This window comes from Puma concolor, chromosome A3 (assembly GCF_028749965.1).
Source record: "Puma concolor isolate L17-30 chromosome A3, mPumCon1.1.hap2, whole genome shotgun sequence".
NCBI lineage: Eukaryota > Metazoa > Chordata > Mammalia > Carnivora > Felidae > Puma > Puma concolor.
In genome coordinates this window covers 36,254,568-36,282,395 of record NC_141669.1, presented here as the reverse complement: position 1 = coordinate 36,282,395, position 27,828 = coordinate 36,254,568, and the positions used below count along the sequence as shown (strand labels likewise).

Genomic DNA, 27,828 nt, shown 5'->3' with positions numbered 1-27,828 from the left:
ACTGACCCAGGAGGGCAGGCCCTGGAATGCACCGCTCTTGCTAATGAACAGACACTGGCCTCTTGTGGAGGATGCCAGTTACCCCAGCACACAAGGCTACCCTTCCCACATCCCCTCCTCACAAGGAGCAGCTCACGGACTGGCCTCCCAGGGCTGAGGTTGAGGCCATGGAGGGCGGGGAGAAAGGACCCCAACCCCAAGCACCCCGAGCAGACTCTGGGGTTGCAGGCCTTCCTGCAGGTGGTCAACTCTAAGGTGGAGAAGAAAAGGACTCAAGTCCCCAGGACCTATCTTTAAAGCTAAAGGAGCGGCTTGGCCACTGGGTCACGGCCCCTCTGATCGGCCAGCGGGTGGGCGGAAGGCAGGAAGGAACTGCCTGGCCCCAAGCCCAGCTCCTGGCGACACCGGCTGGGGGCCGCTGCAGGGAAGGAGGGAGGCAGCACCCAGCCCACTGAGCCCTTCTCCTGCTGGGGCAGACTTCTTCTAGAGAGGGAGAAGTCTTCCATCCGCTGTGTGAGCAAAGAAGACAGGAGGGTGGTGAGGAACCGCCAAGTCTCTGGGGACCGCAGCTGGAAGTGAGTGCGGCTCCTCTCCCTCTGTCTGAGATGGAGGGTGGCCCCCCGGAGTGGGGAGGGAGGGACCCAGGCAACAGGGCCAGATGGATATAAGACCCAGCATTGTCAGTGACCAGCTCTGTGACCTTAACTTGACCTAACAGATTCTCAGTGTCCTTACTTGGGAAGGCTATGAAATAACCCTGTGCACGGCTGTGGGAAGGGCCAGAGTTGCCTACAGATTGCTTAGCTCAGCTCAGCTCATAGTAGGTCCTCAACAAACAGTCTTTGTCGTGGCGAGTTGCCTTGGCCTGTATTGAGGGTTGAGGCTTGGTGGCTGTAGCTGGCACCCCCTGCAGTAATATGCTCCAGGATTCAAAAATTCCTTAGGAAGAAAAGAGACTCCCGCCCTCCTTGCCTCAATGTGCCCCGAGGCTGTGCCCCAGCGGGCCAAGGCCCATCTGATGCAAATCCGAATCCGCATTCGCATTTCACCGAGGAGTCTTTTGGCCGGAGGGAGTGGAAGGACCTGCTCGGCTGGAACGTTTTTTTTTTTTTTTCTCCCTCCCAGGCGACGTCCGATGGGTGTGTCGGGCAGGAGGTGATATTTGACGGGCCCGCGGAGCCTGCGAGCTGCTGCGGAGCCAAGGGCACCAGGCACTGGGTGAGAGATGGCCTCCCCGGACCCGCCGCCCGCCACCAGCTACTCCCCGCCCGACGTGCCCCTGGGGGTCTCGCTGTTCCTCACCATCCCCTACGCCTTCTTCTTGCCGGAGCTGGTGAGTGTTGCCTCGTGGGCCACCTGCAGAAGGGGAGGGCCTGGGAGAAGCTGGCCGGTGGCTAGAGAGCACTCCCTGGAGAAAGGGAACCCGGGCCAGAGTTGATGTCGTCTCCGATCTCCCCCACGACTCAGACTCAGCCCGAACGTCCCTAATCCCTCCCTCTGCTCCTCTGGCTTCTGCAGTATGGGTGGGTTTCCTCCTTCCAAAACAAACCCACCACGGGTGACAAGCAGGCCACTTGGTGATTGGAGGGGCTGGGGTGGGGGGAAGAGCAGGGGGAGGATGCTGCTTAAATATCCTGGGTCCTCAGGAAGGTGTTGGAAATGGATTTTTATATGGTTTCTCTTCTCCAATTCCTTGCTTGTTTCGGCTTTTCTAAAGTTCAAAATGGGGGAACTGTTTCCTTCTGAGAGAAGGTCTTCCCGTATTTTCTTAATTGTCTTGTCAGCTGACTTTGAACTTTGACTTGCAGACTCTGCTCAGGAGGTAGCTTTTGACAACATCTGCCATAAAACAGTTGTGTGAGACGCCCTGGTCACACACTAGAACGTGTCACTGCGTAACTTACTCTCTGAGGTGCCCTACAGCTGAATGGTGGCCCTGATCCCTGCGGGGGGCAGGCTGGGGGGGGGGGGGGGGTCGCGTGTTCCAGTCTGCAGAACTCTGCATACACAGTGTCAGTCAAACCCCAGTCCTCTCTGAGCCGGCTGTCACCGTCCCCTTTCTACTTGTGGGGACACTAAAGTCTAGTGAATAATTCAGGGCAAAGGAGTTTGTTTCGTTTTTTTCAAACACCCTGTGAAATATCTAGCTTATGGGTGATATTTTCTCACCAGCTCTAAATTTGGCAGTGCTGGCCCCAGGCCAGGGAGGGAAAGGTAGAAAGTGGTTCCGGCTTTCAGTCGGACCTGACCAGCCCTCTCGTGTCATCTGCCCAAAAGCTGGGCCTGATCGAGTGACCCCGTGGCAAACTCATTAAAGCGCGCCCATTGATGGCACCAAGAAAGGGAAGGCAGGCAGGGCAGGCCCAGCATTTGGGTGGCTCCAGCTGAGGCCCCACCCAAGAGGCAGGTTTCTGCCAGGCCTGAACCCCGGGGGACATACGTATGGGCATCCTGCCAGACTGATGACATCTTAGTGCTCCTGAAAGTTCTCTGTGCCCGGACCCAGGCATGTTCCTCACCTCAGAACAACCACATGAACTGCCAGGATCCTGGTTAGTCCACCACTGCATACTGAGCGCATGATTTATGTCAATCTTACAAGCCCCTGGTACAGGGCCCGCCTTCCCAGGTTCCCTGTCTGCAGGAGGGAGATTCACGAGCACTTCTCCACAGTCAGACTATGCTTGAGGCCGTGACTGTCCTGGGCTGGGACACCAGCATGAGAGACCATCTGACCTTGTCAAACCGGGGAAGGGTCCGGGCATACCACTCAGGAGGCGGTTTTGGTGTTGGATCTCAAAAGACAGGCTGGATTTCCAGGCTGGCGGCCAAGAAAAGGAAAAAGGCTTGGAGTCCAGGAGAGACCAGCAAGGCAGGAGGCTGGAGGGACAGGGCTTACAGAACTAGGGAGAAACCCAGGGGGAAGTGATAGTGAGAGGGGCCTCTCATGGACCCAACCCCATGATGCTGGGCTCCTTATGCTGGTCTCTGGGGCCTTAAGTATCTTAGGGGGTGAGATATCGTCATTGGCTTGATTTTTTTTCATTTATTTTTCTGTTGAAGTAACTTCAGACTTACCGCAAAGCTGCGTGAACAGTACAGAGGGTTCCCATATACTCTTTACTCAGCTTCCCTTAAGGTCCACATCTTAGCTAATTTAACCATCAAAATCAGGAAATTAGCACGATACTTCCGTTGCTCAACTGTTCTAATAAACCTCGTTCAAATTGTGCTGATTTCCCCACCCATGTCATTTCTCTGGTCCAGGATCCAGTCCAGAATCCCGCATTGCATTTGCTTATCTGATCTCCTTTGTCTCCTTCTGTCTTTGTCTTGACATTTTTGAAGAGTACTGATCAGTTACTTTGTGAATGTCCTTTCATTCGGCCTTGTCTGATGTTTCTGCATGACAACTTTAGTTTTAATTCACAAGTGATCCTTATTCATCGTGGGAATACTTAGAAAATGCAGAAATAAATATAATCCATATTTATGTGTATAAATATATATATACATGCATAAATATGGATTATATTTATATATTATTTTATATAATTATATATATAATTATATATATATTATTTTATATAATTATATATATAATTATATATATTATTATATTACATATATATACACGCATAAATATGGATTTAATGGGGTTATTCTGTACATGCTATTCTGCACCTGCCTCTTCCTTAAATCAGCATTCCAAGCATGAACTACAGAATCAAGTGTGCTTGCCTCATATTGGGCCAGGGATGGGGAGGTAAATGGGAGAGGACGGAGAAGGTCAAGTTGGTCGGTTGGTTCTGATCCCATTGAGCAGCACACGTGCTGGGCTGGAGAGGAGGGCGAGATCAGCCCAGCAGAAACGCCTCTGTCCCTGGTCACCTGGGCATGCTGCCCACTGCCACACACTGGGGCTGACACCAGAGCACCAGGCCTTGGAGTCCCAGCAGATTCTCAGTCTGGGGGCTTGAGGCATCATAGACACACATGTGTTTTTCTAAGGACATGAGTCCAGAGGGTGCATTCTAAAACCAGGAGCTCAGGCCAGCAAAAAGGGGCAGAGCAAGTGAAATCCATACCCAGATGCAGATGTAGTCCGTGGTGGGGGTGGCCCAGAGTGGAGGTGGTGGTGGTTTCCTAAACACCCACTGTGACATCTGGAGAGGAGGGTCTGTGCCCAGGGCCTTTCCATGGGAATGAGGGGCCCAAAATACAAGGAGAACAGAACTAAGGAGGAGCTCCAATGAGGCCCTGAGCTCTTCCCCTCGGCTCCCCTGAGGCCCCCCTGCCACCCCGGCTGCCAGCAGCAAGCAGTCAGGCTCTTTTGCAGTCATGACAACGACAAACTAGGGTGGCATAGATTCCAAGAGAATTTTCCATGTTCCCTACCAGCTCTGCACCCAGAGACTGCTCTTACAGGTCTTTGCCTAAGTTGCTTTATCTTACACTCTTTAACATTAAAATGCACATTTGAAAAACATGTATTTTGCAGTAGTTAGAGATTCATAGGCAGTTACAGATATAGCTCAGAGAGGTCTCCCCCAGCTCCCTACGCCACCCCCCCCCCGCCGGTGATTACATCTTTTATAACACTGGTCCCATCAAAACCAGGTAAATGACGTTGGTAAAATATGTCCACACTTCTGTGCCATCTTCTCACGCATGTAGATTCATGTCAGCACCGCAGTCAAGATACAAAACTGTTCCATCACCACAGAGATCTTCCTCCTGCTTGCTTTTTATAGTCCCCCCAACCCACCCTGTCCTCCCTCACCGCCCCCCCAGAACCCCCAGAAACCACTAATCCCATCGCTATAATTTTGTCATTTCAAGTTAGTTATATAAATAAATGGAGCCATAGAGCATGTGGCCTTTACAGATTGGCCTCTTCCATGCCTCAGAACCCTCCTGAGGGGCACCCAAGCTGTGGGGGGTGTGCCAACAGTTCCTTCCTGTGATTGCTCCTAGTATTCCAGGGCAGGGACATGCCGTGGTTTCTTTAACCATGGGCCCATTGAGAAACATTTTAGTCGCTTACTTACAGTGTTTAGCTATTCTAAATAAAGCTGTGTGAACATTCGCATGCAGGCTTTAGTGTGGATGTTGTTTTCACCTCCCTGGGAGAACGCCCGAGTGTGACTGTTGGGTCGTATCATGAGTGTATGCCTACTTCCTGTTAAGAAACTGACAAACTGTTTTTCCAGAGTGCCTGTACCATTTTATGTCCCCACCAGCGACGGAGGAGACTTTTTTTTTTTTTTTTTTTTTTAGATTTTAACTTTAAAATTCATGTTTTGTTCGGTTTGCTGTTGAATTCAGATTTCCCGTGTGAAAACGATGTTAATTTCAAAATGTGATCTTCGAGGGCGAATCAGTGTATTTTAAGGTGAGAGCAGACGTGGTGTATTCCATCCGGCTTTCGTTCAGAGAGTGTGTGAGCCGGCTGGTGCCCAAGCGGGGCAGGCTGGCGACCGGGTGACTCACAGCACCACACCCCCCAGCTCCTGATGACCCAGGCCCAGCTCTTCAGCGTGCACATAGTTGGGGGCGGGCGGGGGGGTGGGGTGGGCGCTGATTACCTGATTACCTGCCTGGCGTGAGTTGACTCATCTTTTTTACAAGATGACAGGGGGATGCCAAGAGCTGACCCAGGCGACTGTGACCCAGGGAGTGTTCTATGAAACAGAGTCCAAGGAAGTCTTTTGATTTTAAACCTTTCACTAGTTAACTTAATTGATTCGATGTTTAATTAAAAAAGAAACAGCTAAGAAGATTTCTGGAGTCAGCCAGTTAAAAGATGAAACAATTCGGACACACTGGTGTTTGATGTGTCCAGCTTCTTAATTCGCTTGCACTGTGGCCAGAGGGAAACACTGTGATGCCCCTAGAAGCTCATTCCAGAGTCTTCCAGCTGAGAAAGGTCACCGTTATGTCTTGCTTGAACCCAATCCCCAGCTTTACCGTAATTTCAGCCTGCCTCTCCTTTTACTCTGTTTATATGTAAAAGCCTGTCCGAAAACCTGCTGGCCCTCAAGCCGTTTCTGGTCACCTGTGCCTACTGAAGTTACTGCGGAGGCTGAGAGGAGTCAGGGCTCACATCAGGCCTGGCTCAGGGCAGGTGCCCTCCCCTCTGTCGTGACATCCCCTTAAAGCTGGGTTTTCAAAGGGAGAAATCCTTTCCCTTGTTTTTCTGTGCTTCCCTTTCAATTCTCCATACTGTGGGGAGTGTTTACTCAAAAGTAAGCTCAGTTTGCCCATTTTATTTCGTCCTTGTTGCTTCTGTCCCTCCCTTCACCCCCGCCTCACCCCCATTTGGCCTCCACCTACCCGCTCCTCTGCAGGATGAGGGAACTAACCACCTCCATGCCCAGGGTGCCACTGATTCCCACCATAATGCCCCAGGAGGCGCCCTGCAAGGGACTACATGGAACAGGGAAGGAGGATTACAGAGTGGGGCTGGGAAAGAGCCAGGCCCTGGGAGGGAAGGACAGGAGGGGCAATGTGGGAAGTGGTCGATGTCAACCTCCCCGAGTTGTTTAGACCCGCTTTAGCCTCCCTGCACCAGTCCCACCCTTACCCTGGAGGCCCCCAGTGTGTTCAGGTTCAGTAAAATAGAGTCATTCAGAGCAAGGTGGAGAGCCTGGCTGTGCTACTTAATTGCTGTGAGACCCTGGGCAGATTACTTAACCACTCTGAGCCTCAACAATGGAGAAAGTAACAGCAAAGATCTCGTAAGACAGCCCTGGGGTCTCAGTAAGGACATTCCCAGAAGACAATACCACGTTGCAACCGCTCCAGAAATGTGAGCCCACGTGTTTTATTATTGTTTGTCATCTGGACCTCTTCATAGAAAGTATGGGTCTCTTGTGAGAAACTTCCAGCTGTGAACCAACAGCTATTTACTGAGATGCTACCACTGCTAAGAAGGTATTAACAAAGGGTATTTCCCAAGATAGGAAAGAGAGAAAAGCCAGGATGCACAGCCCCCCCATTGCCAAAGGCTCCAGGAACTAGGTAGGCTTTAGGATACGCTGACTCAAGGCAGGGGCTTGGCATTCTTGAACGGTTTGGACTGACGGATTAGATGTTCGCTTGTTCGGGCAAGGACTTCCTGTGACCAGGCAGTTAACAAATACAGGCCATCAGGCTGTAAGAAAAGAGGGGACTGCCATACCTCAATGCCACGTAGTCACTCAACAAGTATTTATTGAGCGCCTACTCTGTGCCAAGCATGGGGATATAAAGATGACGAAGGCAGACATGACCCCTGCCTTCTGGAGTTTGGTGCCTAATGGGGCAAAGGGAGATTAGCCAAGGAGATCCATAAATGGAGCTCGGCCGTCAGGGTGCAGGAAGAAGCAGAAACCACAGTAGGTACTGCACACAGAGGGGATTCGACACAGGGACTTGTTTATGGCGTTGTTGAAAAGCTGAAAGAGTAGACAGGAGATGCTGAGGCAGCCAGAAATAAGCACCCGGAGTGGCCGGAGTCCGGAGAGGGTGGCCAGTGCTCGGACATCCAGAGGAAAACCTGCCCGGCTGGTTCTCAGGCCTCTGAGGAGGGGCACGGGGACCTTGGGGTCGGAGCCGACGGCTGCTGCTGCTGCTGCCAGAGTGACAGTGACAGGACCCAGACCAGCCAACAGGAAGCCCCCACCACCCTCCTCCCATCCCAGGCCCCCTCCAGGCCCCCACCAATGCCAGAACCTAGCAAAACTCCAACTTCTAAGGGGGCTGGGAATTGTGGCCTGCAGAGTTCCAGCCCACATCACAGAGCAGACCACACAAGGGCGGGCTTGAGCTGAGAGACCCTTGGAACTAACCGGTATGATCCACGTCTGCACACGCCCTCCTGCCCAAGTCTGGACTTCCCCCGACCGCCTGGCCATCCCTGAACTGGTGGCCAGTCTCAGTTCAGACAAGACAGGCTCCAAGCTGCCGCTGGAAGGTCAGCCCGCCAGGACGATTTCCCTTAACTAGTAGGTGTTTTCAAGGAAATAACTGGGTCCTCTTGCAGAGAGTAGCAGGGCACATTCTGACCTGCTGGAACGCAGGGAACCCCAGATAAGAAGTCTCGTCAATGAAAAGTGCCCCACCTGCTGCCAGCACCCTTCCAGGAGCTCTTTGCCTAGAGAACTTTCCCCTGGGGCACAGCTGATCTGTGGGAGGCAGAAGAGGTTTCTGGAATGTTGTCCAGATTGGCAAGTGGCAGGAAGTGGGCCCAAGTGGGGGGGGGGGGGGTAGGGGGCCCACACCAGGCTTCCCTGGCCTCATCTCTGCCAGACCCTCCTTTGCCTCGTCCCATACCTGCCAACCAGCCCTGCCTCTCAGATGTCACCACATGGTCAGATCTTCCCCATCTTGGCCAGAATAGATGTCTGCTTGGGGCCGATGCAGGGCTTGCAACAGAGCCAGCCCATAACTCAGGTTCCACAGCCTTTGAGACACAGACCCCACCCTCCCACCTCAAGCTATACCTAGAAGGTCCAAGGTGGGTCTGAGAGGAGGGCCAGATATCACAGGGGCCCCCAGAGTCTTCTAACCTGTATCAAAAAAGCCCAACTCAGCTCCTCCCCTTGAAGGGAATCTCTGAGCTTTGCCTTTTCTGCTTTCCAAGCTGGTCACAGCCCATCCCACCCCCCATGCCGATCTGGACCTTCTCTCTGCCCAGGTGATGCTGGATGGATGTGGGAGGGGGGTGGTACGTCTATTTGAACATCGTCCTCTCTGACACACATTTTTTTTTTTTTTTCAATGTTTATTTATTTTTTGGGACAGAGAGAGACAGAGCATGAATGGGGGAGGGGCAGAGAGAGAGGGAGACACAGAATCGGAAACAGGCTCCAGGCTCTGAGCCATCAGCCCAGAGCCCGACGCGGGGCTCAAACTCACAGACCGTGAGATCGTGACCTGGGTGAAGTCGGACGCTTAACCGACTGCGCCACCCAGGCGCCCCTCTCTGACACACATTTTTATATAGTCCTTCCTATGTGCCCAGGGGTGGGGGGGGGCGTGGGAGGGGTGTAAAAGCAGCAGGGGTAGGAAAGCATCCCAGGGAAGCCCCTCTGCTCTCTGAGGGAGGATGCTCCCGACCTGGAGAATTTCTAGGGCCTGTGAAGTAATGGAGCAGGAAATGGGTGGGGACGAAACAAATGGGTGTTTGTCCCCATTCTGTCCTGGCTCTGGCAGAAATGCCAGTCTGTGGTTGGGCCAGAGTGGCAAACCCAGAAGGTGTCAGCTGGGGCCACTTGCATGGTAATCAGGCCCAGGGAGATGAGACTGAGCAGCTAGGGAGTGGAGGGTCCAGCAACCCGCCTCCTGTCTCCTCCTCAACTCGGCAGCATGTACAGCCTGCTTTGTGCCAGTCTCTGTGCCCTACACTGGGGACACAAAAACCACAGGGCCGAGTCCTGTATCCAGGAGCTCGGGTCCTGGGGAGGAGGCAGTGGAGAGAGAAAATAACCATGAGGAGGTCACTCCTCATGATGCACTCGGGCTTGGCAGTCAAGAGTGGCTTCCTGGAGGAGGTGACCCTGGTCTGGTCCCTGCCCTCAAAGGTCTGCTCATAGACAGGTGGGGGAGGGGGAGCTGAGCAGGAGTCAACCAGGACTAGAGTGAATAGTGATATCACTATGGGTCCTCAGTGCCTGACAAAGAACAGGATCGCGGCCATCTTGGACACAAAACATCTGTGGGCTCAGGTGGAGAATCTCCCCTGAGCCCGACTCCTGGGCTCATCTGGTGACTTTCTGGTAACATGCGAAGGGATGTGAGCTTGACAACCATAGTGGGAGCCAAAGGGAAAGAGACCGAGGTTGGAGGAAGCCTGTCCACCAGGCCACCTTGGGGAGCGGGATGCATTTATCTGCTTTTACATCTTTTCTGTACTTTCTAACTTTTCTAAGGTTAAAAAAAGTTTTAAAAAGGGAGGGTAAAAAACACTTTTGCCCTAAAAGTGCTTAGTGTTTTCATTTTGTTTTTTTTTTTTAAAGAGACAAGAAGGAAAAGCTCTTTAGACTTTGGATGGGTAAGAATGGTTTTATTACCCTACTTTATGAAAATCTGTACTGCTCGGTCAATAAAAAGCTGGGTCAGTGGGGGGGTGCAGTGGCCCTGGGAGAGGAAGCCAGGAGGGAGGGGAGGAAGGCGGAGGAGGCCCCCCGCTGACTCACCAGCCCCTCCCCCTGCGGCGGCATCCTGCCCCTCCCAGGCACACACCCCAAGGTAGGCACAGACTTTCCCCAGCCAGCGGCCAGCCCCTCCTTTGCCTTATGGGTACCAAGGCCTCCTTATATGATTTGTTCTGCCAGGAGCGGTGGTAGCTGGAGCTCTGGCCGGCACTATTGTTCCTGGAGTGGACCGGATAAGACATGGGCCCTCACCGGAGGCCAAGGGGCCTGGGCCACAATTTCCTGCTAACCTTAAAGCCACAGAGAAAATTCGCCCTCTGTGAATCAGGATGTAGTGACTCAGTGTTTGGAAGTGTCCTAGGTTAAATTATGGAGCGTAGAACTTCCATACAAAGCTAGCTGTGTGCGGGTCCTGGATTCCAGTCCAGGCCTGGCGCGCTCCCATGAGTAACTTTGGGAAAGTCGCTTGGCCTCCCAGAACCGGTTTCCTCCCCCCCGCCGTACGAAGGAGGTAATGATTCTTGCTCAGAAACTTCACAGGCTGGCAGCCACTGACTCAGGCACGGGAGCTGCCCCATGGGCTGTAGGCAGCACCCACGTGGGCACGGGGGTCTCCGAGCTGGGTGAGGACCACCCAGGAGCGCCCGGCTCCCCGAGGCAGCCCAGAGGAGGCCAGCGTCACCCAGCTGTGTCTGCCCTGGCTCGTCCACACTGAGTTCTAGTCACTGCAGATGTGGGACACTCCAGGACCCCTCCCACCTGTCCCACCCAGGGCTCCTGTCAAGTTTCGTTCCCGCTCCCTTCCTCTCCCAGGCTCACGCGGCCCATATGGGCCCCAGTGTGGCCCTCAGGTCCCCGATGGGCTCCTGCTATGGCAGCCGTGCTGTGGACCCAATGTCAAGAGTGTCTGCCCCAGACAGTGCTGTGGAGGAAAGGACTATGGAAGGGGGTGCACACCAGCACAGGCAGAGGCCCTTGGCTAGAGGAAGAAAGGTATTCCAGAGCAAAGGTTTCCCCCACACCGACTGGGGCCCACAGAAGAGAGATGCTTTCGTGGCAACCCGGTACACGTGTGTGCAGGTGTGCAGGTGTGGTGTGTGTGTGTGCAATGAAACAGATTCAGGACACTGTTTCCCTTTCCCATGGGTAACGTACTCCTACTTGCTAGTCCAGCCTACTTAGTTTTTTAATGTTGTTGGTGACGAACTAACAAACTAATTTCACCATGAATCTCAGCCCACGTTTGGAAGCCCCAGGGCTGGGGGCACTGACGGAGGCTCAGCGAGACTGACGCAGAGCGGGGGGAGTCAGGCAGGCTGGGCTTGCAGGGCCATGGGCCCGAGTTTGGTCTGCGGGTCACAGGGAGCCAGCAGGGTGTTCTAAGAGGGGGGTAGGGTCCCAGGCATCCCAGCTGGTCCTCGGCAGTGCCGTGCCAAGGGCTGTCGCCAGCTCAGACTGGCTTGAGCAGAAGGGAACGGACCATGTCACGTTCTGGGAAGTCTCGGCCAGCTGTACCTCTGGGCTGATTCTTTCGCAGCATAGCTGCATCGCCAGGGCCCAAGCCGTTTCCCTCCACCTCTGTCCTCTTCGTTTCATAGCTCCAGGCCTGATACCAGACACAGCAATGACCAGAGCAAGAACGGAGACAGTCTCATCTTGGTCTCCTTAGGCAGGAAGAACCCTTTCCCGGGAGTCCCCTGATGACTTCCCCCTGGAAGGGCCAGACTCGGTCACACAAATGTCCCAGCCTGGGCCTGCGATGAGCCTAGTGAATGGTGGAAAGTCACCCCTCCCTGCCCACGCCTCCTACCAGTAAGCCCAGTTGGGAAATTCAAGGATACAAGTTAAACGAAGGCAACCATCTCTGTAACACTATTTCCTGTGTCATTGTCTGTAACGGGAAAAGCCGGAGACATCCAATGTGCAGGCACAGGGGCCTCATTGAGTAAGTGACATTTTTCAGCCTGATGGAGTGTAATTGTGGCATTGAAAAGTGCAGTCAGTTGTCATTACTGGATTCTCTCTTTGCAAACGTATGTAGTCGCAACAATTTATTCGCAGTCGCTAAACAATACTCACAGCACTCTCGTGGTTATTGGCGGGCCCGTGCAGAGCAGCAAAACGTTTGGGTTGTCTGAGGTGCATGTTCCCAGCTGAGGCCGAGCAAGACGCTACCCTGTGCCTTCTTGTCTCAGCTCTCATCCTGTAAACAAGAGTCCTTTCCAAAGTCTGTCTGGGGGCACATCTTTCACATTTTTGTGCTTCTCGTTGGTGATTTTGCTGTTTAAAATAGCCCCTCGGTTCGTGCTGAAGTGCTGTTTAGGGCTTCAGCACGAGAACCCCGTGAGTTGCCTTTCATAGACAATACGTGCTCGACAGGCTTGTGGTGCTGTTGGCCAAGAGTTCAGTGTTAATGACTCAAGAGCATATATTAAATAAGGTGTCTTTACACACACACCTAACATAAAGCTATGCGTTGAAGCACCTCAAATAAAGGTACGTGTTGATCAGTTGATGAAAATACTGTGACCAGAGATTTTGCAGGAACCTAATGCCTACTTCCCCTGGGAGCAAATGACTCCATGTTCACAGATTCAGTGCTCAGGCCAACTGAATAGAACGACCTTGCGTACCAAGAATCAATTTTAGTATCAAGGCATGTAGCAAAATCCAAAAATATATAAAGGAGAATACAAAATGCATGTCCATCACGATTTCCAGCTTTATAGAAAATACGTACGCGCGAGCACTAGGGCTGGAAGGGGACCTAATATACCAAAAAATTCCTTTGCTGTTAACATCATTTTTTACAATCAATTTAAAAAAGTCTTAGGGTTGAAAAATAGTAACAGCTCTCCTTCCTGCCACGTGGTTTGGGTTTGAGTCATTACAATCGCCCTGGAGTGAAGGCATTTTGAGTTGATATCACCCCCCCACCCAGGGACGGACACGTGCTCCAGCACAAACACAGTGGGTCTGTCTGAAGGAGCATTTTGCACCAGAATTACGGGGTCCAAAGCACAGCCCCAGGATGAGTTTCGTCTTATTTTTTCCCTTTTAAAGAACGTGCGTCAGATAGTTGCACACACTGGCACCTTTCGTGACGGCCAAAAAGAGGAAGCGGTCCAAGCGTCCCATCACTGGAGGAATGGATGCGCAAACTATGTATGTGCTGTGTTCGTGTCATGGCCTATTATTCGGTCTTTAAAAAGGAAGGAAAGTCTGACACAGGCCGCAACAGGGATTAACCGTGAGGCCATTATGCTCCGTGAAATGAGCCAGTAGCCGAAAGACAAATCCTGTATGATTCCACTCACATGATGTCCTTAGAGTAGCCAAATTCATAGAGACAAAAGATTAGGACGGGGAAGGGGGAGGGGAGAGTGAGTGGGCAACGGGTACAGAGTTTTAGTTTTGCAAGATGAAAAGCATTGTCGACATGGACGGTGGCGATGGTTTCGCAACACCATGAATGCCCTTAGCACCGTAGAATCGTACCACTTAAAAACGGTTAAGATGGTAAATGGTGTCCTGTGTATTTCATAGAACTTTCTTTTTTTTTTTTTTAATGTTACTTGTTTTTGAGAGAGAGAGAGAGAGAGACAAGGCGTGAGCAGGGAAGGGGCAGAGAGAGGGAGACAGAATCCAAAGCAGGCTCCAGGCTCTGCGCTGTCAGCGCGGAGCCTGACGCGGGGCCCGAGCTCACGAACCGTGAGATCATGACCTGAGCCGAAGTCAGGCGCTTAACCAACTGAGCCACCCAGGCGCCCCTATACAATTTTCTAAAAATTTTCTGCAATGGCCAAGAGACCCCAGACTTAAAGCTCATGGGCCAGGGGTTCCTGAATGTGAGGGACCGTGGATTACCTCATTACCTCCAGGGAGTCTGGGTTCCCACAGTGGGCAATGCTAGAGCTTGTCCTTCACGGAGTCTGTTCCCTTCCCCCCACCACCCCCCCTCCCGGGGCCATCAGTGGGACCAGGAGCCCCCAGCTCGCTTGGCACCGTTACCTCCTGGGCCTCACTGTCTTCATGTGGGCCTTGTCCTCCCGGCCTGAAGTTTCTGAGGCTTTGTGGTGGAGCCTGCGTTCCCCCAAGTCCCAGGGAAGGGAAAGAGAGGCAGTGCTTCATGAAAATTAAGTGGTAAGCAAAGGAATGCGGTGCTGGTGGTGAGACCCACAACGCTGAGCTACTGCCCAGCTATGCAGAAAAACCTGCCAGCAGGGTATCGCCCCAGTGCTCCTCCCTGGCTCTCACCCCCTGACCTGCCCCGCCCGAGCCCACACCTCCCGCCTCATCCCAGAGCCCGGGCAATCTGAGACCGTGCATCCTTTCGACTCCTCCTTTGCCTTTCACATGGGGTCATCTCCAGGGCGGTGTCTGTCTTCAGAACCTCTCCATGCATGAAGTTCACCTGCTCTGCCCATCAGGGGCCTCAGGTCCCACCTGCTCTATTTGGGTGGACGGATTCATCCTCCCCAAAGAACAGGTGATTCTCCTGTCTCTCCCATTCAAAAGTCTTGACCTTTGAAGCCAGCCTCCATCATCTGGCACAGGGTTTTCTTTCTTGCTTTGTAAATATAATTTTTTTTTTAATTAGTTTAAACATTCAACACCCTGTCAAGTAGTTCTCCTGGGAGCCTGGGGCACTGGTTGGTTTATTGGGTCTCGTTCCAGAAACATTCTGTGCATCTGCAAACAAATGCACATACACGCACACATACATTTTCTTCTTTTTCTACAAAAATCATAGCACACTGGGCGCGCTGGTCTGTGCCTTTTATGGTACTTAGAACTTGTTCCCTTTGGCATACAAAGATTTTTTCATTCTGTTTGAAAGCTGCTGAGTGTTCCACTGTGCAAGCATAATCGCTTTGATTGGTCCTCTCTGGATGCACATTTAAGATGTATCTTATCTTTTCCATAACCAGCAAGGCCCCAATAAACAACTTTGTACTTTCACCATTTTGTTCCTGTGCATTATTTATAGGACAGACTCGAAAAAGTGAAATGATTGGATCAAACAATATGTGTATTTAATGTTTCGGTTGATACTGTCAAAATAATACAGCAGTTGATGGCACTGTTACTTAACCTGGAGATGACAACGGATTTCAACCTGGGAGCCGCAGGTGGGCTTTGAGGGTCTGCGAGTCCCCAGATTTGTAGACAAAAGTCGTGCGTGTACATAGGTAACATTTTTCTAAATGACCGAAACTTCCATCGACTCCTCAGAAGGATGTGTGTCCCCTAAATGTTCTCTCACTCACCCAGCTGGTGGTTCTCCCGGCTCCCCCAGAAGTGAACTTCCCTTCCCTCAGCAAGACTGGCCCTGAACATTCCCTCCTCTGGCTCCTTGTCGGGGAACATTCCCTCCGGTCTTCTGTGCCATTCCAAATGGTTATGGCTAACATGGCCAACAGTGGTTACCGCACGCTCACCGTGTGCTGGGGAGACTTAGCTAGTTCTCACGAGAATCCGATGAGAAAGGCGATCCCCACCTCCTCTGTTTGATGGACAAGTGCATGAAAGTACAGATGAGTCAAATAACCTGCCGAGCAGGCAGAGCTTGAATTGGAACCCAGGAGGAAGGATGCTGCGTCCATAAACAGGGTGGGTCAGCCGGGAAACAAAGAGAGAGGCTCCCAGGGTTCTCAGGTCCTAACTGCACCGCCTGGGGAACTTTTCACAATGGGCTCAGTCAGAATCTCTGGGGCAGGACCTAGACCCTGGGGATTTCTCAGAGTCCCCAGATGGACTTTCAAAGACCCCAGGAGTAACAGGACTCGGAGGGGAAGCCCCAGGCATCCACGTATTTTAGAATCTCCTTACCTCTACACCATACTTTTTGTTCCTTCTTTTCCTTTTTTAAGCAGCAACCACAATAATAAACATCGGGGGGGTGGGTGGGTATAACGATGGGCACAGCTGCCTTCCGAAATAATAAGCACCCTCCCCCCCAAAATGACCCCAAAAGGGGGCTTTTCTGAAAGTATTTTTTCAACTCACGGACTTCAATTTAGTTGCTGTATTTCAACCCACAGCCGTTATCCTTATCTGAAGCTCAGATTGTCCTACCAAATTGTCAACAAGACCCTTCTGAATCCTCCTGACCTAACCCCAGGTGCCTTTGAAAGTTTTCTCACTCTGTGGTGTGATGAGATGCTCGGAGCCCAACTTCTCCGCCTCCGCAGGCCTGGAATCTCAGCTTTTCTCCCAGGCGCCAATCCGGGTGAGGCTACTCGGTTTCTGTATTCTAGTTCTTTCACCAGCTCTCTGCACGCGAAGGAGCTATTCTCCATGCTTGAAGGAGGAATAAGCAACCAAACTTGTTGTTAAACTCCATCCTACGCTAAAAGCTCTCTTCAGATTTCGGTTCAGCCTTTGCAGAATGCATAGACGAGTAATCTGTGTCCGTTCGTAAGAAACAGACTCTGAACAAAGTCGTGCTTGAAAGCCACTCGATCACAATATCTTACTATGATAAAATATTCTTCCACTTTGAGGGCCAGCCCCAGACATCTAAAAATATCTCCTGCTCTTGGGAAAATGCAAACTGAAGGTTCAAATAAGAGAGCAGTTTAGCCTGCCAAGAAAATTTGGAAAGCTAAATATAGATTAAAAAAAAAAAAAAAAAAAGTAAAGACAAATACTCGAAACGGGCTTACCTATAAAGAATCCAATCTAGACTGCTTGAGGCAGAAACGAGGTAAGAAAGACCGGGTTTAAATTCGCCCGGAGTTTGTCCTTGGCCCTGGTCCTTTCTTCTGTCCAGAAGGTAGAGGGTGGGGAAATAAAAAATAACATTCCCCTTCATAACATTGATTATGCAACACTAAAGCCATTTCAAGAAGATTCTCAGGCAATTTGAGTAGATACCCAAGCCCTCAGAGGCCCCTGCCCTCAGGCGTAAACTCTGGTTGCCAGAAGAGATCCAGAGCTGTCCTACCCCATGTCCTGTGTGACCTCAGGTCTCAGTCCCCTCCAATACGGCACCACCTCACACACTGTGGGGAGAACTTAGTGTGACGTGTAAATAATGTGCATCTGGCAGCGTCCGCCCAGGGCAGCCTCTGATGGCGGGGAGGCGGGGGGGGGGGGGGCCCTCTGCAGGCACTGATAGGCTCAGTGGGGCTCAGGCACTCTGGCACACCCCCCAGGTCTGGCAGAGGCGAACTGGCAATCAGCAGTGTCAGGTATGAAGTGGCAGTTCTCTGGTCTCAGAAAGTCCAAGGAGTTCGAACTGCTGTGTAGACTAACCAAGGCTGTCTAAGCAAATGCATCTTATCAGCTGTAAAGCACCTGATGAACACGGAGTGTCATCATTGACTCATTCTGAAGGATGATCTTTGACCCCATGCCCACCCACCTTGTATTAGGACCTGCGCTGGGCACGAGGAATACAGCGGTGAATGGCACACAGCATGCTCTGCCTTCCGAGGTCTAAAATGAGTCTAAAATTTGACGAGCTCCGGTGCGGTCACTAAGTCCCAAACACCATTGCCACTAGCAGCTAGCACATCGTTTGGGTGTTGACAGGGTGCCAGCATTTTTATGCACTTCCCAAGTCTCGGTGGGGAGGATGCTTAGCAGGTGCCCCAAAGCACCAGCAGGCCCCTGTCACTGAGATCAACATGCAGGAGCCCAGTTCAAGGGGGACAGCGGCTTTTGTCCTTCAACACCCCCTCTTCAGGACACGCTAGCCATCTTACTCACAGGTGGTCCCAGGCTCAACCTAAGACTTGCAAAATTCACATGGACACTGACTATTGAGACCTGGGGAAATGTGCTCCCAGAGCTGGTCTTTACGTGAAGGTGAAGCTTCTGAATGTGTTGTCCAGCCCAGTGAGAGCCTTGTTTGTGGTCACCTTCCTAATCTGTTTTGGCTTCTCAATTCCTGTTCCTTTTCTCTCCTTAAGGGCTCATAAATTCTCTATAAATCCCAAAGTGCTTTTCCTCTCCAGAATAACAGCAGTGGAAGCCTCATCAGGGACAGTGGACATGTCCATGTCTGTGTTTTGCTTACTTGTAAGGTGAGAACTGCTCGTCCCAGGAAGCCAGGGGTATGTTATGAAAATGAGAACTGAAAGTTGCATATCTTTCAGTTCACCTAGACAGAAATAACTGGACTTGTTTAATCCAGAAGTTCTCTAATAGCATCATTCGGAAGTGAGCTACTCCCACAGTCATTCACAACCAGAATTCACCAAACATAGGAGGGAAAAAATGAACAGGAATGAAAGTTAACAGAAGCCACAAACTGCAGAATCAGGCACCAAGACTGAGGAAATGGAATTATCAGGTATCGAATATGAAATTAATGCCAAGCAAAAGTAGTACAAAGATACCCCCGCTTCAACACAAACTGCAGAATTTCAAAGACAGAAGACTCCCAAAGCCGCCAGATACCAAAGACAGATTCCTCCAGGAGAACAGCAGTGCAATGGACAGCTGCCCTCTCAGCAGCAACAATGGAGCTGGAATATAATGGAAAATATAGAAAGATGTAGAACCATTGAGAAAATACCTTAGAAGTGTGGAGAGGAAATAATTGTCAGGGTGAAAAATAAGAATATTTTCTGACAAATCAAACTGACTACTACCAACTGACCTTTCCCAAAGAAACTAGTAATGATTGTACTGCAGGAAGAAAGTGGTCCCAGAAAGCCTATCTTCATGACCCAAGGTAGGGAAGGATTTGTTAAACTTGACCAACGAAGCACAGTCTATAAAGGAAAAGGTGAGCATATTCAATTACATTAAAATTAAGAACTCTGTTCATCAAAGGCATCATAAAAATGTGTGAAACACGTGCTCGAGGAATATATTTGCAATAATTCGCACAGCCAACAAGATCCACACTATTAGAAAGAATTACTATGAATCAGTAAGAAAAACAAACCCATAAGAAGTTTGGAACCAATAAAAAAACAATTAAAAATTTTACAGAAGATGAAATGTATGCGCGTAAGCTCAATCTTATTTGCAATCAAAAAAATTAAAACCTAATGAGATACACAGAAGATTCCAAGGAATCTACCAAACAACTTCTTCGAGTAAGTGAATTTAGCAACTTGCAGGATACAATGTTAACACACAAAATAAACAGTCATGTTTGTATTACTAGCATTGAACAACTGGGAAATGAAATTTTTATTTTTTTAAGTTTATTTATTTATTTTGAGAGAGAGAGAAAGAGAGTGAATGCAAGCAGAGAAAGAGAGAGAGAGAAAGAGACAGAGAGAGAGTCCCAAGCATGCTCCAGCTGTCAGTGCAGAGCCCAACACAGAGCTTGATCCCACAAACCACAAGATCATGATGTGAGCTGAAATCAAGAGTCAGGCACCTAACTTACTGTGCCACCCAGGTGCCCCAGGAAATGAAATTTTTAAAAAAGCAATACTATTTACAATAGCTCCCCCCAAATAAAATACTGAGCCATAAATATAAGGAAGTGTGTACCGTATCTGTATGCTAAAAACTACAAACTATTGATAAAAGAAGACAAAGAAACATCAATAATTGGAGAGGCATACCATGTTCATGGATTGGAAAACTCATCATAGTAAAGATGTCAATTCTCCTCCAAATCGATCCATAAATTTAACACAAAGCCCCAGAAGATACTGTAGATTTTGACAATCTGCTTCTAAAGTTTGTGTGGAAGGCAACAGAACTAGGGAAAGGGATGAGTTATCTCCTGAGATGAGCAGAAATGTGAGCTACCTGCACTGATAACTCTTTTTGATTACTGTAACTTTACACAAAGTTTTAAATCTGGTGGTGTGCTTCCTCCATACCTCAAATCTGGGAGCCATCCTTGGCTCTGTCTCTTCATCACTCCAAATCTCCAGTGGTCTCATAGTCCAACACATTTTTTGTAATTATTTTATTGCTTTATAAAAGAAAAAATTTCCCACCATGCAGTGTGAGAGGTAGAACATTATCACTTGTTACACTCACTCCCAAACCCATCACTCTCTCCCTCAGAAGGGTCATTCTCAGAAGGTGCAGAGATGAGTGGGTTCTTAGGGAATTAGGATGTGGCAATGAGTTCAGATTTTGTAACTGTTGGATTTGAGGATCTTGAGGGGGCAAAGACAGGCCTGGGGTGGGGCAAATGAGATGCTCAGGGTGCAAAATTTAATAAGGCGCTCATTCTCAGGATCCTGCAAGTACAAAGCTGACCCCTGCTATGGAACATCTGAGTAGAGACATCCAGTGGCAAGTGGATGTGTGGGCCTGAAGACTTGGAATTGCCAACCTATACCGTGCTTAGAAGCATAGATTTAACAGGAGTGAGGAGAGGGAGAACCAAGGAGGCTCACAAGGATATCCTAAGGAGAACCCAGGAAGGAGAGGAGCACAGAAACTCTGAGACAAACCAATAGCAAAACTACTTGGTGCTCATGTTGACCCTTTCCCTCAGGCCTCTAACTGAACATGCTGTTTAGTGGACATTTATTTCTTTCCCTGGACTCACTAACATGGGTATAAACCCAGGCTAAAAGCAAACCAAGGCAGAGTCCATAGAAAAGATTTGGTTTCTCCACCAAGAGGATAATAAAAGGTTGGACAGAGCTGAGAGACGATTAAACTGGAATAGTATTGCCCAACTGCTATCTGACCACAGGGTGTCAGATACTATAACACAGGGGTCCAAACTAAATGCACACAGGGCCAGGCAGGCATGGTGAGTGAGTAAAGGGAACCAGGAGAAGGAGAGCACTATTCCACAGAGAAAGTGAGCAACATAAAACGTGCGACACAAGGGCGTGGAGTTGGGGGTGAAGGGGATGCGGTCCACTGAGGACTCTGGGTCCTTTTTAAAGAAACAGTCACAACTCATTTCAGCCCACTCTGGCTTGGGAATGTGTTCAACTGTGGCTAGAACTATAGACTTCTCAAGAGATGTCTAAAATCGAAATTTTTCCTGTGAAATATCCTGTTTTAAATGTTGGCAACTTATTCAGAAATGTATATAACGGCTGTATATGTCAACACTGTTTGGGCCAAGAAGACACATCCACAAACCAAACTGCCCAAGTCCCTCCACTGGTGACCTCTGTGTTAACCACTTGAGTTTTCTAACAAAGTCTACTCTTGCTCGGGGCCAGCCTTCCTTCCCCATTTCCCTCTTGCTTCCCCCCTAACTTCAACTGCAGAGCTCGTAACCGGAGACAGAGGAGAAGAGGGATGCCCTGCAAAGGGAACTATGCCCGACACAAGCAAATGAAGGTTCTTGTTTTATTTTTTTTTCTTACAGGTATTTGGGTGCTGGGTCTGGATGCTGGTAGCTGCCACCCAGGTAGCAAACGCCTTGCTACAAGGATGGGTGATATATGTCTCACTCACCTCTTTTCTCATCTCCCTGATGTTCCTGTTGTCTTACTTGTTTGGATTTTACAAAAGATATGAGTCCTGGCGAGTCCTGGTAAGAACCAGAGAGGGTGACCCAAGCCCTTGGATTCCTCCTGATGTCTGTCCTGGGTATTGTGAGGACAAAGGGCCTTCTGGGTGGGGAAGGAGAAAGGCTGAGAAGGTAAATGACTTCGTTGCTCCATGGAGAAGGTGAGGACTGCTAAAAAGGGGGATCCCCCCCCCCACTTCAAAAACGGTGTACCTAAGTAAGGCACGAAGAATGACTAATTACAATCATTTCAGATGGCATTTGAAAAGCAGAGACCAGGGACCAGAGGCCTTTTCAGGGCTGGGTCACTATGGATCCAAGACTTTTTCATCTTCACAGGTTTACTATTTTTTTTAATGTTTATTTATTTTTGAGAGAGAGGTAGAGCGCATACGAGAGCAGGGAAAGGGCAGGGGAGGGGCAGAGAGGGGAGACAGAGGATCCAAAGTGGGCTCCACACAAACAGCAGAGAGCCCGATGTGGGGCTTGAACTCATGAACCGTGAGATCATAACCTGAGCTGAAATCAAGAGTTGGATGCTTAACTGACGGAGCCACCCGGTGCCCTTTCCTGTGTTTACTATTAAGCCAGAATGAAAGCATTTCTCTGCCACAGCAAATTTTTCATTGTATTCCCCTCCATCATCTTCCTTGTTAGGAATATACATATTCTATATAAAGCGCATCCTGACGCGTTTCCCTTTAAATTTTATTTATGGTTAAATCATGGGAGCAGCATTAAAGGAAATGATAGTAGGAAAAAAATCACCCAATCCCATGGTGCTCTCACAATCACTGGGTGCATTCTCCTATATTCCTTGCAAATTGTATGTAAAATGTATATATAATCACATTGAACCAATAATTTTGGATGTCAGTTTTTTCATTAATATTATGTCATTACATTGTTTTCATGTCACATCATCTTGATAACCATTTAAAATTTTTTTTTGTTTTGGGGCTCCTGGGTGGCTCAGTCGGCTGAATGTCCAAGTTTGGCTCAGGTCATGATCTCACAGTTCATGAGTTCAAGCCCCACATCAAGCTCTGTGCTGACAGCTCAGAGCCTGGAGCCTGCTTCGGATTCTGTGTCTCCTTCTCTCTCTGCCCCTCTCTCACTCGTGCTCTGTCTCTTTCTGTCTCTCAAAAACAAATACACATTTAAAATAAAATAAAATAAAATAAAATAAAATAAAATAAAAATTTTCTGTATTGAACAATTTAGGACATATACGAAAGTAGGGACCATTATATTATGGACCCTCAAGTAACCATAACCCAGATTCCTACACTACTAAGTGTTAAACACGCTTGCAGCACCTAGCCTTTTTTTTTTCTCCTGAAGAATTTTAAAGCAAATCCAAAACATGTCATTCCATTCTATACATTTCAGTCTGCCTCCAAAGAAACATGCAAACTTCCTTACGTTACGACACTTACATAAAGTTATTAACAATAATTCCTCAGTATCATCTAAGACCCAGACCGTATGCAGATTCACCCGATTACACCTGAAATGTCTTTTTACAGTTGGCCGGTTCGATCAGGATCCTCACAGGGGCCGTGTGTTGCACTTGGTAGTGAGGGTTCTTGGGTACCTTTAACCTCCAATGGCTCTCCCTGCCAGGGACGCTGTTGAAGAAAGCGGGTCAGCTGTCCTACAGAAGGTCCAACCTTTTGGGTTTGTCTGTTTGTTTCTTCCTGGTGAGATGTGACTTGGTCCTCCAAGTCCCTGCAGTGAAGATGGGTTCACACCTTTCTGGAAACAACATTCCGTTAAGTGAGTTCCAGTCGTATCACATGTGGCAACTGGTGGCCCCTCTTCCACTGTGACAGGCTTACCCATCAGCTTTTCCCCTGATACTTTTTTTTCGTCTCCAATAAGTTTTCCTGAGTTGAATATCTCATTAGGGGTTGCAAAATGCCAATTCGCCTGTGACAACATTCCTTCCAGAACTGATAACCATTTAAAAACAATTTTTTTTCTTTTTCTTTTTTTTTTTTTAACGTTTTTTCATTCTTACTTTTGAGACAGAGAGAGACAGAGCATGAATGGGGGAGGGTCAGAGAGAGAGGGAGACACAGAATCTGAAACAGGCTCCAGGCTCTGAGCTGTCAGCACAGAGCCCGAGGCGGGGCTCGAACTCACGGACCGTGAGATCATGACCTGAGCCGAAATCGGACGCTTAACTGACTGAGCCACCCAGGTGCCCCCGTTGCCGTTTATTAATCCGCTATTGTTCACCAGAAACCCTGCGAAAGAAAAAAGCAGGAGTCGGAGGAGCAGGCTTGTCTCTTTTGCTCCCTCCGCCCGGCTGTGTGGTCAGAGAGGGAAGTGTGCACCTGCGTAAGTGCCCACATGACGGTGGCCGTGGCCTCTCCTCTTCCTTTCCAGGACAGCCTGTACCACGGCACCACTGGCATCCTGTACATGAGTGCCGCTGTCTTACAAGCACATGCCACCATCGTTTCTGAGACCGCAGACCTGAGGAACTACTACATAAACACTGCAGCCTCGGTGAGTGCCGCGCAGAACACGGAGCCACTGGCGGGGAGCACATCGAAGGGGGCTTAATTCTGTCTACTGTGGAATGGGGGGCCCTGGGCCTCAGACTGAAGGGGGCTTGGAGGAAAGGAGATGTGTGTGTGCATGTGTCTGTGTGCGTCTGTGTCTCTGTGTGTGCTGTGTGTGTGTGTCTGCACGAGCTCAGGGGTACCAAGCCCAAGTTCAGCTGCCATCTCACGTCTTCTGCTTCCCCACCCAGCCTTGCCCTCAGAATTCTTTTCTCTAAAACCCAAGCTGGAGCACATTTCTCTCTTCCATGGGAAGAATTTCCACCGCTTGTGGAAAGGAACCCCAATTCCTCGGCGTGGCTGAACCGTCCCAATGTCCTTTTATTTCAAGGACAAGTCCACAGGGCTAACACGTTGGCTGATAGAACCCAGGGCCAGGTGGCCAGGCCAGTCGTGGGAAGAGCAGGACCCCCAAGACCTTAGGTCCACTAGGACCAGAGACTCAGCCAGCGCTGCTTGCCTTTCTCCCTTTGTGGAATGGCGCCCTCACATGGCCGCTTGCTCACAGCCAGCAGCTTCCTCCTCTGGCGGCCTAACTTTCCTCAATCCTGCCTCCAACACTTCTCGGAAAGGACCTAACACCCAGACTGGGTGAGAGCCCAACACCGACCGGTTGCTGTGACCAGAAAGATCCAGGCCTGGGTCAGTCTGGGGGCTCCTGCAAGGATCCGGTGGCTGGAGGAAGGGGTGTTGCCATGGAGTGTTATTCCCAATTGTAAGAATGGGGTGCCCGACAAGCACTAGGTGTTTCCAACCTGTCCGCCTCCTTTCCCTCCTCCTCAAACAATCTTAAGTCCCTTAAACTCCCAACTAACGCCAACGCCCACACACCACCCTTCCACGGTCTGGCCCGGCACCCTCTGACCTCTCTCCACTGCTCACTCTCGGTCAGCTGCTCCAGCAACCTGGCCTCCTCGCTGCTCCCTGAACACACAGAGCCTGGCTCTCACCTCCACCCCAACAGGGACGCCCTTGCTCCAAATCCCTCACCTCCTTCTGCTCCTTTCTCACATATCACCTTTTCGGGAAGGCCTTGCCTTTCCCCCTCCCCAGCGGGCCCTTTATTTTCTCTGCTTTATTTTCTCCTGGGCACTTATCCCCACCAAACCAGCTACCCTACTGGTTTAGCTTGCCTCTTTTCTTTCTTTCTTTTTTTTTTTTTTTAATTTTTTAACACTTGTTTATTTTTTGAGAGACCAACAGAGACAGTGTGAGCAGGGAAAGGGCAGAGAGAGAGGGAGTCACAGACCCCAAAGCAGGCTCCAGGCTCTGAGCCGTCAGCACAGAGCTCGACGCGGGGCTTGAACTCGTGAACTGCGAGAGCATGACCCGAGAGGAAGTCAGATGCTCAACCAACTGAGCCACCCAGGCGCCCCAATCTTGCTTATTTTCTGCTTCTGCCACGGAAATGTAAGCGCCGTGAGGCTAGGAATTTTTGAATGTTTTGTACGCTGTTATAGCTACTGTCATTTTTGAAGTATAGCAGGTGCCTGAAAGGTATTTGCTAAAGGAATGAGTGAAGGAAGGAACGAGAACAGGGTGTGAGTGGACAGTGGGGCAAAGCGAAGCTGGAATCGCCAGCCAGGCCTGGAAGGCCTATCAAGGGCAATGGCCTCCCTCTTGAGAAGCAAGGACTCACCACACAGTTTCAACCACGTGAGGGGAGCAACACGATCACATCTTCCTCTTGGGACAGATCAGAGGGGAAGAGTGAGCAGAAGTGGGCAAGTTGAGGCCACGAAGGATGAGGGCAGCCAAGACAAGGGAGAAGTGGGCGTACCAAGAGATAGGCAGGCAGTACGCGCAGATGAGTTTGGGGATGGCTTTGGACGTGGCGGTGGGAGAAGGGAGGAGTCAGGCTGGTGTCTGGCTTGGGCAGCGGGAGGAGGTGAGGGTCCTGGAGCCCATGAAGCTCGTGAGGCTACAGAGATCTCAGGAGTCCAGTCCGGACCCAGGTGCAGGAGGGGTGGGGGCGGCCATCTGGCCATGCTAACACGGAACCTCTCGTCTTCTGCCAGTTCTTCGCCTTTATGACCACCCTGCTCTACATTCTCCATGCCTTCAGCATCTATTACCACTGAAGAATCGGGGAGCCGTCGCGAAGGGAGAAATGCCCTCTGAACACCTGGATGATCGGCTCCCAAAAGTAGTTTTCAACATCCACCATCTGGATGGTAAACGGAAGATCAACAAAAACATCGATGGGATGGACAGGCCAGCTTTTCAGGCTGAGTGACCAGATCGCACTCTGGCGCGTCTGTTTGGACGTTGTAATTCGTTATGGTGAATATGCAAAGGCTGGGGGAGGGGGTTGTTTGCTTGTGTGTCTGTTTGGCTTGGCTTTTGCCTGGGAAGGTAACTGTTTCATCTGACAAGGAACCTCGCTCTATTGGAAAACTGATATCCGAAGCCCTCGCCGCCATTGAGAATCCCACATCTGCCATCGTCACGCCTGTTTGGGGACTCCGCCCCAGCACTGAGTGAGGTTCCCTCGAGCAGGTTCACGGGGACGTTCAGTCTTGTTTTCTTAAAATCAAAATGGTGCTGTCAGTGCCTTCAGATCTGAAGATCCACAGACCTTGCAAGTTTGCATGGCTCTGCCTTTGCTTTCGAGCTGTGGTCCAAACCCGCCCTCCTTGCCCCCCCTGGGGAAGCTGACAGGGACGAGCCACACTGAGCCCCCACTCCACTCCCCCTTCCCTTTCCTCCCCATCTTCATAAAAGCAACGTTGAGGGTAGATTTGTGGGGAGAAATAAGTCACTGACTCTACAGTTATACAGTAAGACCTGCAGAGGGGAAGGAGGGTGGGTCCTGCTTCTACTTCCCTGTAATCAGGCTGTCAGAAAACTTCCAGGCCACAGGACACCTGTGCCAGAGATCCAGAAACCCACCCCTAAGGACTAGAAGCCACCTTCTCCCTCAGGAAAGACCATCAAGGAAGGAGGCAGAACATTCCACGCAAGGATTCTCCTGTGGGCTTCTGTCCCACCTCGTGGGACATCTCAGGAGGCAGGAAAGGACCCCATGCCAGGGTCTCTGTTCTTCCACATGCACCTGTTCCCCCTGCGTCCCCTTGACTGGTGCCAGCAGGGGCCTCATGCGGCAAAGACATTGGTGATTTGGGGGCATTCTCAAAGAAAAGGCTGGCGTTAGGCACACAGACACATAAAATCAAGGTGCTGTTTTCAAAGTGTTTTCCCGAAGAGAGCTGTGCTTGCAGACATATCTTCATCTGCGCAGGGGTCCAAGCCCCATCCTCTGTCTCTGCACTGGGTTTCCTGACCCAGGCGAGTCGGGCGCAGCCCCATAACTGCATGTGTCTGCTATGGTTTTGACATGAAATAAATTATTACGTGAAAGGGACCAGTCTTAGCCAATTCCAGGACTTACGGTTTTGTACCAACTTTTTTCTGCCCCTGGGGGCTGGGGGTGGGGACAGGGAGCCACCAAAGAGAACTCTCTGGCTGCAAAATCCAGCATCGTTGACCACTCCCTTTCTCACCACGGTGATATCTTGAAAAGCCACCATTTATCTCTCACTTTGTTGCCTGGGACGATTACTGTTCAATATTTACTGAGTAGCCGTATCCAAATAAAAGCTGTTTGTACAGTAAAAAATACTGATGGTCACTTTCGTGACGTTAGCAGCCGGGACCGGCCGCCATCGCACACATCCATTCCACACCCGGCCTTGCTTCTGGGGCC

At 50.2% G+C, this 27,828-nt stretch overlaps 1 protein-coding gene across 4 annotated transcripts; it reads left to right on the top strand.

Annotated features, from left to right (window-relative positions):
• The first annotated feature begins 420 nt into the window (after positions 1-420).
• MALL (mal, T cell differentiation protein like) lies at positions 421-27,743 on the top strand. Of its 4 annotated transcripts, none has more exons than XM_086700525.1 (5): positions 426-575; positions 1,126-1,333; positions 21,406-21,573; positions 23,944-24,066; positions 26,188-27,743. In XM_086700525.1, exons 2-5 carry the CDS (start codon positions 1,226-1,228, stop codon positions 26,356-26,358), a joined length of 570 nt encoding a protein of 189 aa, XP_086556651.1. In that variant the 5' UTR covers positions 426-575; positions 1,126-1,225; the 3' UTR covers positions 26,359-27,743. The 4 variants fall into 4 exon arrangements, with proteins under 4 accessions (XP_086556653.1, XP_086556651.1, XP_086556654.1 ...); XM_086700526.1 differs by having other exon boundaries at positions 431-575; positions 26,141-26,344; XM_086700527.1 differs by lacking the exon at positions 21,406-21,573 and having other exon boundaries at positions 421-575.
• Positions 27,744-27,828: the final 85 nt, after the last annotated feature.

Bases quoted from the DNA above. Each gene is read 5' to 3' on its own strand.
- MALL (XM_086700525.1), top strand. From the start codon at position 1,226: ATGGCCTCCCCGGACCCGCCGCCCGCCACCAGCTACTCCCCGCCCGAC. The intron at 1,334-21,405 runs GTGAGTGTTGCC...TTTTTCTTACAG, and splicing joins CCTTCTTCTTGCCGGAGCTG to GTATTTGGGTGCTGGGTCTG. The intron at 21,574-23,943 runs GTAAGAACCAGA...CTTCCTTTCCAG, and splicing joins ATGAGTCCTGGCGAGTCCTG to GACAGCCTGTACCACGGCAC.